Raw genomic sequence first — 16,010 nt, 5'->3', positions numbered from 1 at the left:
ATGTAGCACATTCTTTCATTTCAATCATGGCTTACAGATCATCTTAAAATGCTTTGAAAAGTGCACAATGAACGAAATGCTGCAGTCAATGGATCTGTCTTGTAAAGTACAGCTTCTGTTCATGTTCTCAGGGCCTGTCAGATCTTGCTCTCGACCTTTCTACACGGTTACTTCCGCTCATGATACATATCACTGCAGCTAGGCTGACCCGGATGCACGTAACACTTCTCTCCATTTACAGTAGGTATGCCTTGCCATGTTCCTCAGCTCGGGTGTAACCGCTGTCTGTAGCAATACTTTCTGCAAGTATATTCAGCCCCCAACGCCATCCACAAAGAACCCTGAACTCAGACACCTCAGGAAATGAATCCCTTGCAGCTCCCAAGTCAACCCTGTCAAAAGGGGTTATACTGATTGAAAAGATTCCAAACGCTATCATCCCCAAACTCTCCCTCGAACTGCCACGGCTGGTTCTCAATGTTCTGCATGACCGGCGTGCTCGCCGCCCAGCTCGGCCCAGAGACACCTCCGTCACTCACACCGTTCAGGTCGTTGTACACGACGTCCGCCATGGCGTAGATCGGCTGGATGCTGCTCCAGTCAAAATCTGGCGGCAGCGATAGGTCGCCCAGCCCAGACTCCCCGAGCCCGTTGCCTGCAATGGTGGCGCTGAGGTCGGTGGCCCCCGACGCCGACGTGGGCATCGAGAACATGTCGCTCGCCCCGGAGGACGTGGCCGTCGTCGGCGTGAACGTGCTGGTGCTTGTGCCGCTGATGCTGCCTCCCAGACTTGTCGCACTGCCGTCGACCTGGGGAGACGCGGCTAGCTCGCTGTTGGCGCTGGCTGATGCCGGGGTGCCGTTCGACGGCGGCACGGCCTGTTGCGAGGGTTTGTTGGCGCACACGAAGCCTATTCCTAGTGACTTCTTCAGCCGTACGTAGATCGCCTGCAAGACACCGAGCGCGGCCTTGGCGAGGGTGTTGCGTTCCGACATAACCTCGAAGCGCTGAACAGACCATTGGTAGTGCTGTAGTGCCTTGCTGACGAGTTCCGGGTGTTCCTTGGGGAAGAGGATGAAGATAGTCGCCATGAGCACAATGGCGTCGAATGTCCCGAAGAACAGCGAGAATCTAAGGAAGAGTTTTAGTATGTGGTGTTGTCTCTTAAGAGTGAGTGAGTGGCTTACGTCTTGTATTGCTGGGGGTTTAACGAAAGGAAGTGCTCCTTCTGATACTCCAACATTTTGATACTCGCTTTGAGTGCCTCAGTCCGACTCTGTGCTCGTGTGAAGATATATGGCCGGTGCAGCGCCATGTAGTTGAAGGACATCAGTTGCGGCAACGACCCTCGCACCTGGGGAATCCAATAGCATTCTGGCAGATCATCAAATCTCGTATCCGGGTTCTCTAGGCGGAAGTACGGCGGCGTTCTTGAATCCAGCTCAACTAGTTCCTCGTGGATCTTATCGACCCTCGTAAAGTTCTTGGGCATGGGGCCTTCCTTCTCCAGATCCAGGATGCTACTCAGCGGCTTCATACTCTCATACGACCACAGTGCTCGAGTCAAAGGAGTTGGTGGGTCGTGTTCTGCTCGGGGCAAAACGGGGGTCTTGCGCCTGTCTTTCGGAAGCGGGGCGTCTACGGGCAGTGTGTAATTAATACTCCTATCGATGGTCGTCGGTCGGCCTAACACGATACCCGTGTGGAGATCCCAGCCCATCAATATCATCCAGACCTTACGCCTGCGCTGAATCTCCCACTGGTTCTCGAGCACGGCCTCTGCATCGTCGCCTTTAGGTTTCGGGTCGAGACTGTCCTTGTGAATACCGAGTTCCTGGGCGTCTCTGATACTGCTACCGATTGCGTGCCATGCCTCGGTCACCAAGCCACTGTACTTCAGGAACGCACTTCTGAGAAATCCTGCTAGCACTGTCGTCAGAGATATTTGTCGTTTCCCCAGCAGCGAAAGAACAGCAACACCCGACTCGCTGTAATCCGTCGCAAGGTCGTCCCATGACATCGTGCCGGCATATTTTAAAGAGTCGAAAAATTCATCTGGCCCAGGCGGCAGCGCCATCAGCGCGCTGGCTATGACCTGAAAGAGCAGCGCAGGGAACGCCCTCAAATCCGCAGACAGCCCCTGGGGCCCCGCTGTGTTGAGCAGATTGAACGGCAGGCTGTTCCACTCCTCCAGCTGCGCCATGAACACATCCTGCTCCAGCCCGTAGTACTGCCAATTGAAGTGCTCAAAATACATGTCCACGAGTTTCTCCACGTATGTCCGCGCCGGAAGCTGCCTGATCAGGCTCTTATACCTCTCCCGCGCACCGAATGCATCGTCCTGCTCGCTCGAGCCTATCGCGAGCCTCGACAGGGGCTCGTCGGGGTTTGCGCCGTCGATCTTCTTCAGGAAGCCCAGTGTGGACGCCCCGGTCGCAGAGTAGCCGAAGTTGGCGACCTTTCGGGGGATTGTGTCGTCCGGCCCCCTCTTCGACCCAGGCGGGATGTCGCCATTGCTCGACGTCGACCCGCGCTGCTCCTTCGCTGTCGGCGCACCCGTCTCGTAGCGGCAGGAATCCTGCTTGTTGCGTGACTCGCAATTCGTGCACGGCAATTTGCGATCGCACTAGGAAGAGAACTCGTGTTAGTTGTGGTACGATCACACAGATCAATCGGGAGAAGTGCCACAATCTATCCAATTGGATGGTATGTACGCTCAGGACAGATGAATAGTCATGCTATGTCGTCAAATACCCGGTGCTCAGCAGTGGAAGTCGTACCTTTTGCTTGCGGCGATGGCATTCCGTGCACGATATCACAATACGCCTTCGTTTCCTGGGTGGTGCCCGGGCGGGGCTGTCATCCTTCTCCGGCGAGTTCTCCTCCACGGACCCGGACCCGGACCCGTTGCGCTGCAACTGCTGCAGCTGCAATGCCGCTTCCTCGTTGATCGCGGACATATTGGGGGAATTCGGAGGCAGAGCCGTGATAGGTGGGGTGGACTCCGGATTGGCCTCTCTGCGAACGGCGGGCGCCTGGTTCGACAATCAATCCGAGGAGGATCGATTAGGCTATACGATCAAGTAATTCAATTGCCTTGGCCTTGGCGGATCGAGAGGATAGGCGAGCTTGGGCCCCGAAGGGAGTGAGAAAGAGAAAAGTTGAAGAGTGTATGTAAGCACCAGTAGCGAAGATGTGAGTTGAGGTGGGATTGCGGGAGGATTAATAAGAGAACCGCATGCAGCCCCACCCGGCGGCCGGGAGGGTGGTGCGTGCTTTTGCCTTGTCTTGACACCCGGCTCTAATCTCCAGGCCGCTGCACGATGCTGAGGTTCGCTAAACGTCGGTTGCGTTAGCTGCTTACCGGAGGTTGCGGCGCCGTCTTCCGTTAACCCCGAAAAAATGCTCTGTTACAAACTTACAAGTAAAGCGCAACCTACCCTATAACTAACAAGTAGTCATTTAGTAAGATTGGTAGTGTTGTGTCTGAAAAGACTCAATCATGTGTAAGGCAACTACCAAGACCTGTCATTAGGTTCAAATAGCAAATGCATGTTTGATACTCTCCAGAAAGGCTATACTACACAAAGGTCTAATTGAAGTTAACTCGGAGGATTGAAGCAAATCATCTGCAATCAATAGTCGCTTAATAGATCGACACCCATAAATCTTCAAGTCTTCAGAACTCGAAACCAGCAGACGGTGGGCTTGGATTCTGATCTATATCTCGGCTTGGACTCCAAGCACTGAAGCAAGGAGTTCCTGGGATTGACGATAGCATTGGGTCATAAAAGCTGCACGCAAATTTTTGTGCTATATTGGCACCTTGAGGAGTCAGTACCGTGTATCTTTGGTTAGACACGAAGGAGATGACTCTTACCTTGGAACTTCCTGAATATACTCCAAGGGTATATACCTTCGCCGATCGTAGATAAGACTATCAAAAGGATCCAATTCAGCTTCAATCTTCTCGAAGAGATAATATCAATGGCTTGGGACCGTCGGGGGTTCAGGTCAGATGCAGCTGTGTTTACCGTACACAAAAGTCATCATTATGACGAACAAGTGGCCGGTAACGACCTTCAAAATGGCAGCTCGAACTGTATCATTTCTTCGAGATTTGCGTTCAAGTAGTTTGAAAGCCGGCCACTTTACTGAGTGGTCTGGTGACGATTTCGCTTCTGAGAGAAAATCGGAGCGATGAGTCGGATCCCCAATGCTTGAACTGCTTGACGAGTGTACGGGAGGAGGCCAACAAGACCAATTGAAAGGTCGGTCATCGCTATCGGATACACAAAGACGGATAGGTGACTTCTGTGACTGCAGAGGTCTGGTTTCTGGTTGTGACGAGTCTGACGTAGGTCGCTCTTCCTTGGAGAGATGAGTTGGCTCGAGACTCCCATGCTCGATGAATTCATTCAGATTGATGATCAGCTTTGCTGTAAGCTCTTGCATGCGCTGATGATTATCGCAGCTAGGAGAACTTGATAGATCCTGATCGAAGGCGTCCTTCCACGCGGCTTTCACAGCCTGGATATAGATGAGACTGTGCCTACTCATCCCGCTCTGAGGACAAAGTGACTCTAGTGCAGCGCTGTCCATAGACTTGAGCAACAGGGAAATGCTCTCACGAAATTCCGTGCTATAGGACACGTGAGTCTTAGATTTTAAGAAATCAACAATGGCACGAGCTAGGCAGAGGTATGCTAGTGCTGTCTCCATGCTGCCAGGACGCCTCAACAACGATAACTGCTTTAGAACTCTCATTGCTCCCGAGAATGCCCGACGGTGGTCGGAGAATAAGGCCGTTATCGACTCAGTTTCCTCATTAGTGATTGAAGAGAGGTTTTCTGCAACAGATTTCATTTTCAGGCACTGAGTTTTGAATCGGAATCGTAGGCCTAGCATTTCCTTCAATGAAGCGATTTTTAGGCAACTCGAATTTTTACACTGTTCAGTCACTTCACGGAGCAGTGCTGCAGTATCCCATTCCTCCGCTTGCTCTGCTGTCTTGCATGCTGGATCGAGCGCTCCAGAGTCCATGTAGACAAGTTTCCGAACAACCTCTTTGTCTCCGGCTTCTGCGGCTATAATCATCGCGTCTTTGACACTAGCCCCCATCCGAAGGGTGAGGCTGGCAGCCTGTTTGCTGTTGCCACCCTTCAACACGAGGACCAATGCTCTGCTCGCATCAAGCATTCTGAAATGATTGGCTTGTTCGCCCTTGGTAGTTGTCTCGTCTCCTTCTGGGGGCTCGGTATCCTGTTGTTTCGCGATGGTGAACGCTAATTCCAGATCGGCCCCTTTGTCAACGAGATAGGTGAACGCCGTGGAATTGCCCGCGCGAGCAGCATTGAGGAGAGGTGGTCCATATCCATCCCCCATCTCGTTGAGATGTGCTCCGCGGGTCAGCAGGAAGTCATAGATATCCTCTATTGACTTGTGCTTCCCCTTTTCGACCGCACGAGATAATGTACCAGGACGGTAGCCAATATGGTCGACAATGGTACGTACCGAGTTGAGTTGACCTGTAGAGATAACCTTCATTATGCCTCGTTCATCGTCGGCTCCACACTTAAGAAGAAGCTGGATTATCTCAAGGTAACCTCGGGCTGCTGCTGTTACTAATGCGTCAGAAAGCTCTGAAAGATCAATACTTCCATCAGAATTTAAAGCTTCATCTAGCATCGATTTTGTAGTGTTGATGTCGCCTGAAATGACAGCTTGGAATACCGGTCGTTGATGAGACTTGTCGTTGTTTCCGTTATCCTTACGGTAGGGACTTATGTCGTAAAAGGGATCGATTGATGCATTCGATTCTCGATCAAACTGATCTCCCGTAGACGGTGTTGGAGGTTGCGGCAGCCAGTCCCAATCATCGGGTGGAATTCCTATGAGGAGTTGGACGTTTTCATCTCGATAGACTGAAGTAGAGCCAAGCTCGACGTCGTTATGGCCAGATTCCCCATCCTGGTCATTATCATATGGCATACGATCCTCTAGGAAATATTTATCCGACTCATCCCACAGAGACTCGAATTTTTGCAGAGCTTGTGTTAGGATAGACCGCTTGCGCATAGCGGGTTCGTTGCTATAGGGAGCTGCAGCTGCCACGAGTCCATTTTCCTGGGGAGATACTGCCACATCCATGCCTTCGCCGATGTGCAACCGTTCGATCTGAGGTTCGAAATATTCTAAATCAGGCATTTCTACATCTACATCTTATCAGCATATTCATGGAAGTTCAATTCGATAAAAACAGATGATATTTACCATCGATCGAGGTCTCATCACGAGTTGTGTCATTTGATGACGATGGGTGTCTCTTAACCCATCGATTGATTTTAGCTTCAGAAACAACCTGGCCGCGAAGTTTGAAAACCGTCGTCTTTGTTTGTTTCAGTCTAGAAGCTCGAATTCGAACGATTTGGCCCATTTCTTGCTGGGTGATGTTCTTCTTGAGGCCCCAAGCTTTGAATTGAGTTTTGTATTGTGCAATGCTAGATTGGTGTAAGCACGAGTACTTCACTCAAGGCAAACAAACTTACGAGGCTCGAAACCCATATTTTTCTCTCATTTGGTGTTTAACTTCCTCTAAGGTTAAATCTTCTGTCATGTATAGATGCTCAATGATCGCACGATAGCTCTTGAAGTCAGGCATAAATTGGCACCCGACATGAGCTATTGTGGTCGCCCAATAAGAGAGTTTTTTGAATCGCGACATTTTCTGTTCGCTCCCGTGAATGGTTAGGTTGTATGAGACATCTACCATAAATATACTGTGGTCGATTTGAGACTCGACGGACTTATATAATGATGATGGTAGACAAGAGAGTCGGCAAGTGGGGCAAGCCTCATATGTTGGTTTCCTGCTCTCATCTGGCACTCGACGGGGGTGTTGTGCAAAGTTGCTACCTACCCCTTTCTGAGACAGCCAGTGTCCAATCACTTCTCCAAGTCAAAAGTTTCCCGCAGCGTTAGACTGCAATGTGCAGGGATCGCCTCATTTGCAGATAAAGCTGACATACAATGCAACAACTACCAAAGTTTTTTGCAGGATTATTTGTTTTATGGTGGTGCATCATGGCACGGCGAAGATGGGCTGTCAGCGAAAATGCTTTTGTTAAGGTACGTAGAAATCAACAAAAATTCGCGGCTTCTATAAGTCGCTACTGCCAGTGCCAATACATGTAGTAATACTGCCAGCAACCCAAAATGAACTTTTACAATTACATTGCTCTATCAACTAAAAAGTTTCTGCAAGCTGTCTGTGGTCCTAAGTTAGTGTCAGAGTCATCATTCGCTAATGAAGGCTTGTTAGAGGCGGTCCTATGACGAGAATCACTTACCTAGTTATGGCTGATCAGATAACATCTAGCCTTCTATGAGTTAATCGTCACAGCACGTAATAGTTCCGATATGATAATAGGTCTCTTAATAGATTTCTGGTCCTCATACAACATAAGTCTCTGACATTCAAGGTCAAACCAAGTTTGGATCATCTCAATACTGAAATCCTTTGGGACAAGAAGGTGAACGAGATCATTAGGCAATCCACAATACCTAAAGATATTATGACTTTTTCTGGCCTACACAATCATTATACTCTCATGATTGCTATATTTCAGTACTATGGTCTTTCCTTTGCCGCAGTACCTTTGTCCTATGTGCAGTTGATGACACTGAAATCATGAATCTGGGTGGGCAAGCAGCCTTACTTGCTTAGCCAGTACGCGCCTTGTCCTTTAGAATGCTTCTTCCGCTTTTCCAGTCGATGCAGACAAGAAACCTAGCAGCCCGTGCTGCACTTCTCACAAATCAATTCTGTCAACCCCCTGGATATCCTGAACTTCAACTCCCTATTTACTGTATCCGCGCAAGGTACGCCTTCCAAGCTTTCCTCCTATACCTCTCTGCCTCAGACGGCGGGTCGCCAGCCTTGATGATGCCTCGGCCGACAATCACGATGTCAGTACCCTTCAGAGTGATCAGCTTTGACGGAGTGTTGTACTGCTGGCCCAGCCCGTCGCCTTCGAGGTGGCCGTTCTCCTCCTCGCCCTCTGGTGGCAGCTTGCACCCCGGAGTCATGTGGATGAAGTCCTCGCCTGCCTCGCTGTTCAGGCTCTCCTGAGCCACATAGCCCATGACGAAGTCCTTGTGCTCCCGCGCGGCCTCCACACACGCCTGTGTGTAGTCGGGCGTCATCAGGCAGCCCTTTGAGGACATCTGCGCTAGGATGAGCAGGCCTCTGTCGGAAGGAGCCTCTTCAATCCCGGGGTATAGAATGTCGTCGCCATCTGCCATGCTCTTGGACAGCCTCGGGGAGTCGGCCGGCTCGAACGACTGCGTGACTGTTGTGACGGACACGATGCTGCCCTTCCTGCCGTCTGGGTCCCTTGCACCCGCTGTCCGGCTCGGGTCGGGCGCGTCGAGGTGGCTCTCCTCGCCGTCGGTGTCGTCGAAGCTCTCGTTGACCGGCGTGCCGACCGTCACGCTCGTCTTGACCTCGTAGTTGATCCTCTCCTTCCACTTGGCGGCCGCCTCCGCCAGCGCGGTCACGGCGTCCTTGCCGGCGGAGATGTTCATGTTGGTGATGTGCGCCCACTCGACGATCCGCGCCGTGCCCGCCGTGTACTGCATCTGCACGGTCTTGCCAATGTCGCAGAACTTGCGGTCCTCGAATATCAGGAAGCCGTGCTTGCGTGCCAGCGCGGCGAGCTTGGCGCCGGTGCCCGTCTGCGGGTTGTAGTCCCACCCGGAAATCAAGTCGTAGTGCGTCTTGAGCACGACAATGGACGGGCCGACCTTGTCGGCGAGGTATAGGAGTTCGCGGGCATTGGTGACGTCGGCTGATAGGCACAGGTTCGAGGCCTTGAGGTCCATCAGGCGGAAGAGGTAGGCATTGAGGGGATGTGTCGCCCTCTCCGCACGGGCGGAGTACGTGGATTGGAGGGACTGGTGCCGCGTCGTCATCTTTGCGATGCGGCGCAGGTATGTGTAGCTCTTCTTCGAGGGCTTTAGTCTTGTTATGCCTTATGGATGACGATGACGACGAGGGTCTTACATGCGTATGTAGAAGGGTATATAAGACGGGAGCGGCAGCGCGATGGAGCTTGGCAGGAGAGAGTGGTACGATGCTCAAAGGCCTCGATCCCGTAGAGTCCAGACTGGCTCTTGCTGGGGAGAGGAGCAAGAGAAGTCTTTGGGCGGGCGTCGCGCTCCAATTGCAAGCTCTGGTTGACGTCTGAGGGGCAAAAACTAGGACCCAACAACGAGATAAGTGGTGGGGTAGGTGAGGATCTAAGATACGGCCGATATGGAGGCTGGTGGCCTTAGTTCAAGAGCCAAGGGCTGAGAGTGGTAGCTGCTGGCACAATATTGACCCACGCAAGGCGAATTGACGTCAAAGAAAGGCTGTATTCGTCGCTAAACAGGAGGCGGGCTCATAAGAATTAGCAGAGAGGAGAGGGAAGAGAGCTAGAGAGGGCTCGCAACGGAGATGAGAGGAAGGGCACAGCGGTTGATATAAGAAGAAAAAGAAAGAAAGAAGGGGGGAAAAAAGATACAGGCAAAGCGAGAGCGCACGCACGCATGCATGCAGGCAATGTGAGAAGTCAAACAGTTAATTACCAAGGGTACGTAGATATGTAGGGACATACTGCATAGTACACTACCGACTGAACTGTACCCTGATGTGGCAGACCAACGGAGGTGGGTGAATTTGACTGGAGTGACACCGGCGGAGGGACCTGACAGGGGGTTCTCAGGTCTGCTAAGACAACGCCAGGGGACGCCGGCCGGGGCAGAGGCTCCAGTATCCAGTATCCAGTATCCAGAACAAAAGTTCGGTTGATTTGCCGGGCGGCGAAGGAGTAGGTACATGTACGCACTTCCATTGCCAATTGAGGACCCCGAGCGCTACTGCACAGTAGATACTACCTGGTAGGTAGACACTTCAGATTTCTTAGCTGTCAGGTTCCGAGACATAAATATCAGCAGGTTAAGCTAAGCTGTTGGACTCAAGTCAAGCCAAGAAGCGTATGTACTAATGTACACATCAGATAGGCAATATTGAATCAGTGATACAACCTCGACGCGCGGGACAGCGCCCAGTTCAGCTCAATGTCCGAAACTCTGAATGATGCTTTTTTTCCCAGGCATCATGAGGTTGTTCGGTACCGCCCTGCCCACATGCATGTGAACTATCCGCAATAACCCAATAGCCCGACTTGCCTACTCTTAGTTGGTCGCTCAGGGGGCAGACCCTGTGCTGTGGGTTGCGGGTGGGTGGCCAGACCCGTCGAGACCCTGGAGGCGCCTTACTGTGCAGTAGTGTGCAGTAGAGGTACCCGACTTGTGACGTGTGGCTGTCCCCCGGCCCCGGCAAGGGAGCTCTAGGGCGGTCCTTCAGGTTGGGTGCACGAACCAACAACCACAATGCAAGATGAGCCCCCAAGATACAGGTAGGTCTCACTCGGGCTTGAGACATTATGCTGGAGAACCATATCCAGGTGTTCCCCTTCATTAGCATTCGTTCCTCTAGTTACAAAATAAGCAAACCAGCCAAACCAGCCAAACCAGCCGGTGGGCGTGTCACAGACGTGTCAATACCAGAAAGCTCATTTGCGTCTCACGAACATCAAAGTTAGAGCAGTAAGGTATTTCAAGGCTAGAGGGGCACTGAGTGAGACATGTAACTAGGTGGCTTCGGCTCATGTATAACGGACAAACATCAATAGTAGCTATGTATGTGGACTAGTTTCCACTTGTCTAGACGACTGAGATTATCATTGCATTGCACCTCAATTCTCTTCGTTGTCTCGCCGTAATCCATGTGTTGCTATCCGGCCACCATTTTATTGCTGGCGACTTCCTTTAACAGAGCGCGCATGCATCCATCTACCGTATCCATACACCCTACACTCTATGTAGTACAGTGGGAATGTAAGGCAATGTACGAGCCAACTTAGGTCTATTACTTGGAGGCTGCCTCATTAGCTGCAGCCGTGACGAAATGTCCACCTGACGTGGACTTGACGCATTCCTCTTTTACCTTGGATGGGACAAGAAGTTAGCTGCCACATCAAATGAATGCAGTAGATGCTGTAAATCGCCAGTTCAAGCACAGCCTTCTCAAAAGATTGAGCCCTTGGACCGTGTATCATTTTGAGAGGCCTTTCAATAGTATTACTGTCGTGGCCAATTACTTGAGGCTAATACTAGTGTCAACTCTTTAACTTATATACCTTACAACTACTACTTTTAGATAAACAAAACATTGAACGATGTAAAAATGCAACGGAACAAAAAAAACACAAAAAACGACGCAGGCACGACTCGAACGTGCGCTCCCGAAGGAAACAGATTTCTAGTCTGTCGCGTTAACCACTCCGCCACTGCGCCCCTTGATGTTAGTTTCCTTCCGGATTATCATACATCTGGCTAATTCTCGCTAGCTTACTTAGTGGTTAAAGGATCTTTTGCATCATAATAGAGCAAGCCATTAGATAGATTGTACATCTGTCAATTTAGTTTCTTTCTCTAGATATTTTGTGTTAATTCTGTCGTGAGAAATTATTCTATTTGGTTCGAAAGGTTTGATTGAAGCTAAGGCATGTTGCCATAATGATGAAACAGGCAGACAAGATAATAGCAAATCGGGTCCAACATCTGAGCTTCACAAGTCGCCCTGTGCTAGTGAAGAGATTCATACTTACCATAAGCTAACTTAAGGCTCTTCAACACTCGATGTGTCCTGCAAGGCACATTGTCTGATCACCTAGGACCTACCCTAAATTTCTACAACTTAATTTGACCCCTCACTGCCATCTACTACTATCCCCACCAACTCCTATCCCTCCTTGATAGAGAGGTGCAGAATGAGCTATTTCATTGGCATTGTGTTTTGTATGCTGATCAACTGATGCTCGACTGCCTATTTGTTGAGCTAGATGGAAATATCTTATAGTACTGATCACGCGACACATCCTCTAGTGAGAAGACTATAGTAGATACCAGACACTTCTGAAGATACTCATAACTCGGTGATTTCATCACTTCACATTGCCAGTCGTGTATTTGAGATGTCGACGCTTTGCCTGCAGTGGGACACAACCACTGCCACTACACATCGCTAGACGGTCAAAGCCGATGTGATTGACTGTGTTTTGAGCTATCGATATTAGTCGCCTAGTGCTGCTTCAAAATATCGGTCTAGCCAGCAATACACGGATGCCTTTTGCAATTTGTGTCTGCGCCTATGAGGCTTGCTAATAAATTTGCCTTACCTACAGACAGGTCACACAACATTGCAAGTCCAGATATCTGGTAGAGACATGCATGTCTCACTATCCTTGAAACATGCCTCGACTTTTCTGTCGATGTCTTGGGGCACGAAGTGGCTGCATATCATGAGCAGTCCAGTGGTGCCACTCCTTTGTCGTCATAATTGGTCCGTAGGTAGAGGCAGAGGACGATCTGCCTTGACGCCATCCGCCAACCCTATGATACCTCGGGCAAGGTGTCAAGCTTGAGAGCAGAGCATCGGTCCTTTGCCTTGAGTCCTGCAGCCACAAAACTCTGGCGCGGTGCAATCCACCGGAAGCGGCCCGATTTAAGGGCTGAAGATCGGCCCTGAAGTGGCCGGTTTGCTCTACGAGACCAGTCTTTCGAATCTATCTGTGTACACTGCCCAGAGTAGCTGGGTTATGATATTTCAATATCACCTCCACCTTAACTCTTCGACCTGTCTATCTCCCAGCTTCCCTTCGCAAGGCTTGTCAGCCTCGGGAGCACCGCATAAAATACCGCAGCCGATCACACAAGTCTCCCTGTCCTTCTAGAGGCATTTCAGAATTTGACAGCCACAGACAGGGGAACCATGGTCGGCTCAATTGACCATCTACAAAGTACCTTCAAGGAAGCGTACTATGCAGTAAGTCCTCACATCGCATCTCAGCCCTGTCGCACAACCCCTGGGCCGTGCTCGTCACACCCAGATCATTGGGTTGTTGGTGTGGCCACGGACCCGGGCTGCAGCCAACCCGCATATTTCAGCCTGGCCTCGACTTTCCAAAGAAGAGCCGATGGTCTGATTCCCGCACCGATCGCACCGACTGCGCATGAGAAGGTTTGACCAGGCAAGATCAGCAGAGCATAGTGAAGAGGAGGCTTCACCGACGCTCTCTGGACCTGGTTTCGCCGAGACCCCTCGAGAAGCAACTTTTCGGCATGGCCGACTACGTAACCTCGCCATGCTGATGAGAGGTAAACTCCACTAACCACAAGCTCCTACTACAGTACTGTCTTACCTAATGTTCAATCAATATCTTCGCACTACGATAGTCTACCTACCTATGTAGGTACCCAGGTTCTGAGGGGTGAGATATCGTAGACATAGATAAACTAGAGCCAAGATCACCGGCGTGCTCTCCTTCCAGATTCGTGTGGCTTCGACAGTAATTAGTCCTTATCATTCACCACGTCTCAGTCTGACTACTGCATCGAGGTTACAGGTAGGAGATAATTGGAGGCAGGCTTACCTCCCAATCTATCCAATCTGGTCGGTGCTATTGCACGCGGAGTGGACCGTTAGCTTCTGGAAGAGGTGAAGCTTCCAGTGTGAGCTGCGGCACTCGATATTGATTAGGCAGTGAGGATGAGAGCCTAACATTGGAAGTTGAGACTCTGGAGATGTATTGTTAGTCTGTTAGTGTTTGCTTCTGTGGGCTAAAATTGGCACTAGCATTTAGATCCCTGCTAAAAAGTTGCAAAGCTCTTATCGTCAAGCCCCTGCTGAAGGAGCCTAACGACCCCTTATCAATCATCTCCTGTAAGGCAAAGGTGGTGTGTCCATCCATCTATCTCACCTTCAGCCAATCTCCCAAGGAAGCCATTTCCGGATGCTTTGCAGCCTCCAATTCGCCGCCTCTTCCGCTGGCAATCTATCTTCTCGCTCGATTGCTTCAGGCGCATCGGCTACGCTGCCAGATCTCTTAAGCCTGCTGTAAAACCCGCCGCGCCCTGCTCACTGCCTACACCCGCTCTACCAATTTTTCGCGTGTACGTCGCGTGTCAGCTCGGGTTCCTCGGATCAGGATATCTCATCCCACGAACCCCTTGGCAGGTCAGCCATTAAAGCACGCGACACTCCTGCGCTTACGCCTCTGCTCAACTACGAAACAACACAGTTGCATTACCGGTACACCACTATGTCGTCAGTTAGGACCCGGAGACAGGTTGCGGCCGGGGAGGAAACCCCTTCCAAGGTCCGGCCCGCAGCATCAGAGCCTCAACAAGTCGTCATGAACGGCAACGGTTCCGCACACCTAGCGGACGCCACGGCTGGATATGAACGGGAGAATATCTTTCTATTTTGGCCAAACATTATAGGTATGCTTTCCATCAATGCTGAAGAGGGTGACTGCAGTATGGTCTGTGAACAAATCAACTAACAAAGCATTGATAGGCTATGCGCGAATCGTTCTAGCCATCGCTTCTCTTTACTACATGCCTCTGCACCCGCGGACATGCTCCTTTCTATACAGTGTGTCCTGCCTCCTCGACGCCCTCGACGGCTATGCCGCCCGATACTTTGAGCAGAGCACACGCTTCGGCGCCGTCCTAGATATGGTGACTGACCGATGCACCACCTCCTGCTTGTTGCTCTTCCTCTCGTCCGCCTTCCCGCGATGGGCGATCGTCTTCCAAGGCTTGGTCACGCTGGACTTTGCCAGCCACTACATGCACATGTACGCGACTCTGGCGATGGCCGGGGCAGAGACCAGCCACAAGAGCGTGGACAAGAGCCGAAGCCTGCTCCTAAACCTCTACTACACCAACAAGGTGAGATAACCTCCTGAAAGATAGAAATGCAATCAGCTGGCGCTAATCATACGTTCCTGCCAGACCGTCCTGTTCATCACCTGCGCCCTGAACGAGCTCTTCTTCATCGCCGTCTACCTACTCTCCTTCTCCTCGCCCCTGCTGGCGCCCGCCCTGCTCAAGACGCCAGCCGCCGAGCCCCTCCAGCAGGGCGCGCAGGTCAACTCGTCCCTGCTGCGCCAGATCTTCGCCAGCCCGTACAGCGCCGGCGCGCTCGAGCTCGCCCGCGCGAACAAGATGGACAGCACCATCCCCTGGGTGCTCGCGGGCGTCAGCTTCCCCGTCATGATGTTCAAGCAGGTCCTCAACGTCATCCAGATGGTCAAGGCGAGCAAGTGGCTGGCCGAGGGCGACATCCAGGCGCGGCGGGAGAAGGGCCTGCCTCGCAAGAAGAAGGGCAAGGCCGCCTAAAGCGATGAGGTATCAGGGTGGGCTCAATGGGGGCCGGGGCCGGGGGCGAGGCTCTGCTCGGAGGTTCCTGGTGAAGAGGAGCTCAACAGTCTCCGTTGACGTACCTATCCGTGGCAGCATGCGTCATGCAAACGCTTTAATGGCCATGGTCGGGTTGTGGGGATGCCAGGGGATGGAATTGGTGCCGGGAAGCGAGGCGATTCGGGTTGGCCTCGCACCTTTCGTTCTTCGACTGTCGTTACAATAGGAGGGAGTGGTTCTCACTGCATATCGCGGGCTCGAGGGGGATCTGTCACGGGACGGACGGGATGTTATTACTTCCCCCCAGCACTGCACGGAGTTACGAGGTGGGAATAGACTGGGAGTCACATCACACATTTTATTTTACATATATACTGTCAGCGGATGGATGCTGCTTTAATCTGCACCCTGGCCCCGTCGTTGGACTTGGAATATTCATTATTTTCTTTGTTTGAGACAAACACACATAGGACCGGCGGAGGAGAGCAGCCCGATGCGCGGCATGTTCGAGGCGCTTAGTCTCGAGTACTTACTTCATCTTGGTTTCGCATTTGCATTGTACATAGACTTATATTGGCAGGCTATCGCTTTAATATCAAGAAAGCTACAAGAACATGTATATCATTATCCGGGACCTGCAATGGACAGTCTCTCTCTACGCTACTGTACTAGCTAACACATTCGACGCTACGTAT

The 16,010-nt window shown here is 51.4% G+C and overlaps 3 protein-coding genes across 3 annotated transcripts; 1 reads left to right on the top strand and 2 right to left on the bottom strand.

Moving 5' to 3' along the window:
• Nucleotides 1–395: 395 nt before the first annotated feature.
• Nucleotides 396–2,960, bottom strand: UCRPA7_8227 (putative fungal specific transcription factor domain-containing protein; the record flags this gene model as incomplete). The annotated part of the gene is made up of 3 exons (XM_007920745.1): nt 396–1,131; nt 1,188–2,626; nt 2,781–2,960. 3 exons carry the CDS (start codon nt 2,958–2,960, stop codon nt 396–398), a joined length of 2,355 nt encoding a protein of 784 aa, XP_007918936.1.
• A 4,903-nt stretch (nt 2,961–7,863) lies between these two features.
• UCRPA7_8226 (putative orotidine 5 -phosphate decarboxylase protein) lies at nt 7,864–8,973 on the bottom strand (the record flags this gene model as incomplete). Its single annotated transcript, XM_007920744.1, has 1 exon — nt 7,864–8,973. The coding sequence occupies one exon, from the start codon at nt 8,971–8,973 to the stop codon at nt 7,864–7,866; it is 1,110 nt and encodes a 369-aa protein (XP_007918935.1).
• A 5,237-nt stretch (nt 8,974–14,210) lies between these two features.
• UCRPA7_8225 (putative cdp-diacylglycerol-inositol 3-phosphatidyltransferase pis protein) lies at nt 14,211–15,294 on the top strand (the record flags this gene model as incomplete). The annotated part of the gene is made up of 3 exons (XM_007920743.1): nt 14,211–14,391; nt 14,468–14,844; nt 14,908–15,294. 3 exons carry the CDS (start codon nt 14,211–14,213, stop codon nt 15,292–15,294), a joined length of 945 nt encoding a protein of 314 aa, XP_007918934.1.
• Between the last annotated feature and the right edge of the window lie 716 nt (nt 15,295–16,010).

The sequence above is a fragment of the Phaeoacremonium minimum genome (assembly GCF_000392275.1).
Source record: "Phaeoacremonium minimum UCRPA7 unplaced genomic scaffold PA7_03_scaffold_582, whole genome shotgun sequence".
Lineage (NCBI taxonomy): Eukaryota > Fungi > Ascomycota > Sordariomycetes > Togniniales > Togniniaceae > Phaeoacremonium > Phaeoacremonium minimum.
Note: the sequence above shows the minus strand (reverse complement) of the source record. Positions and strands in the feature narration are given on the sequence as shown.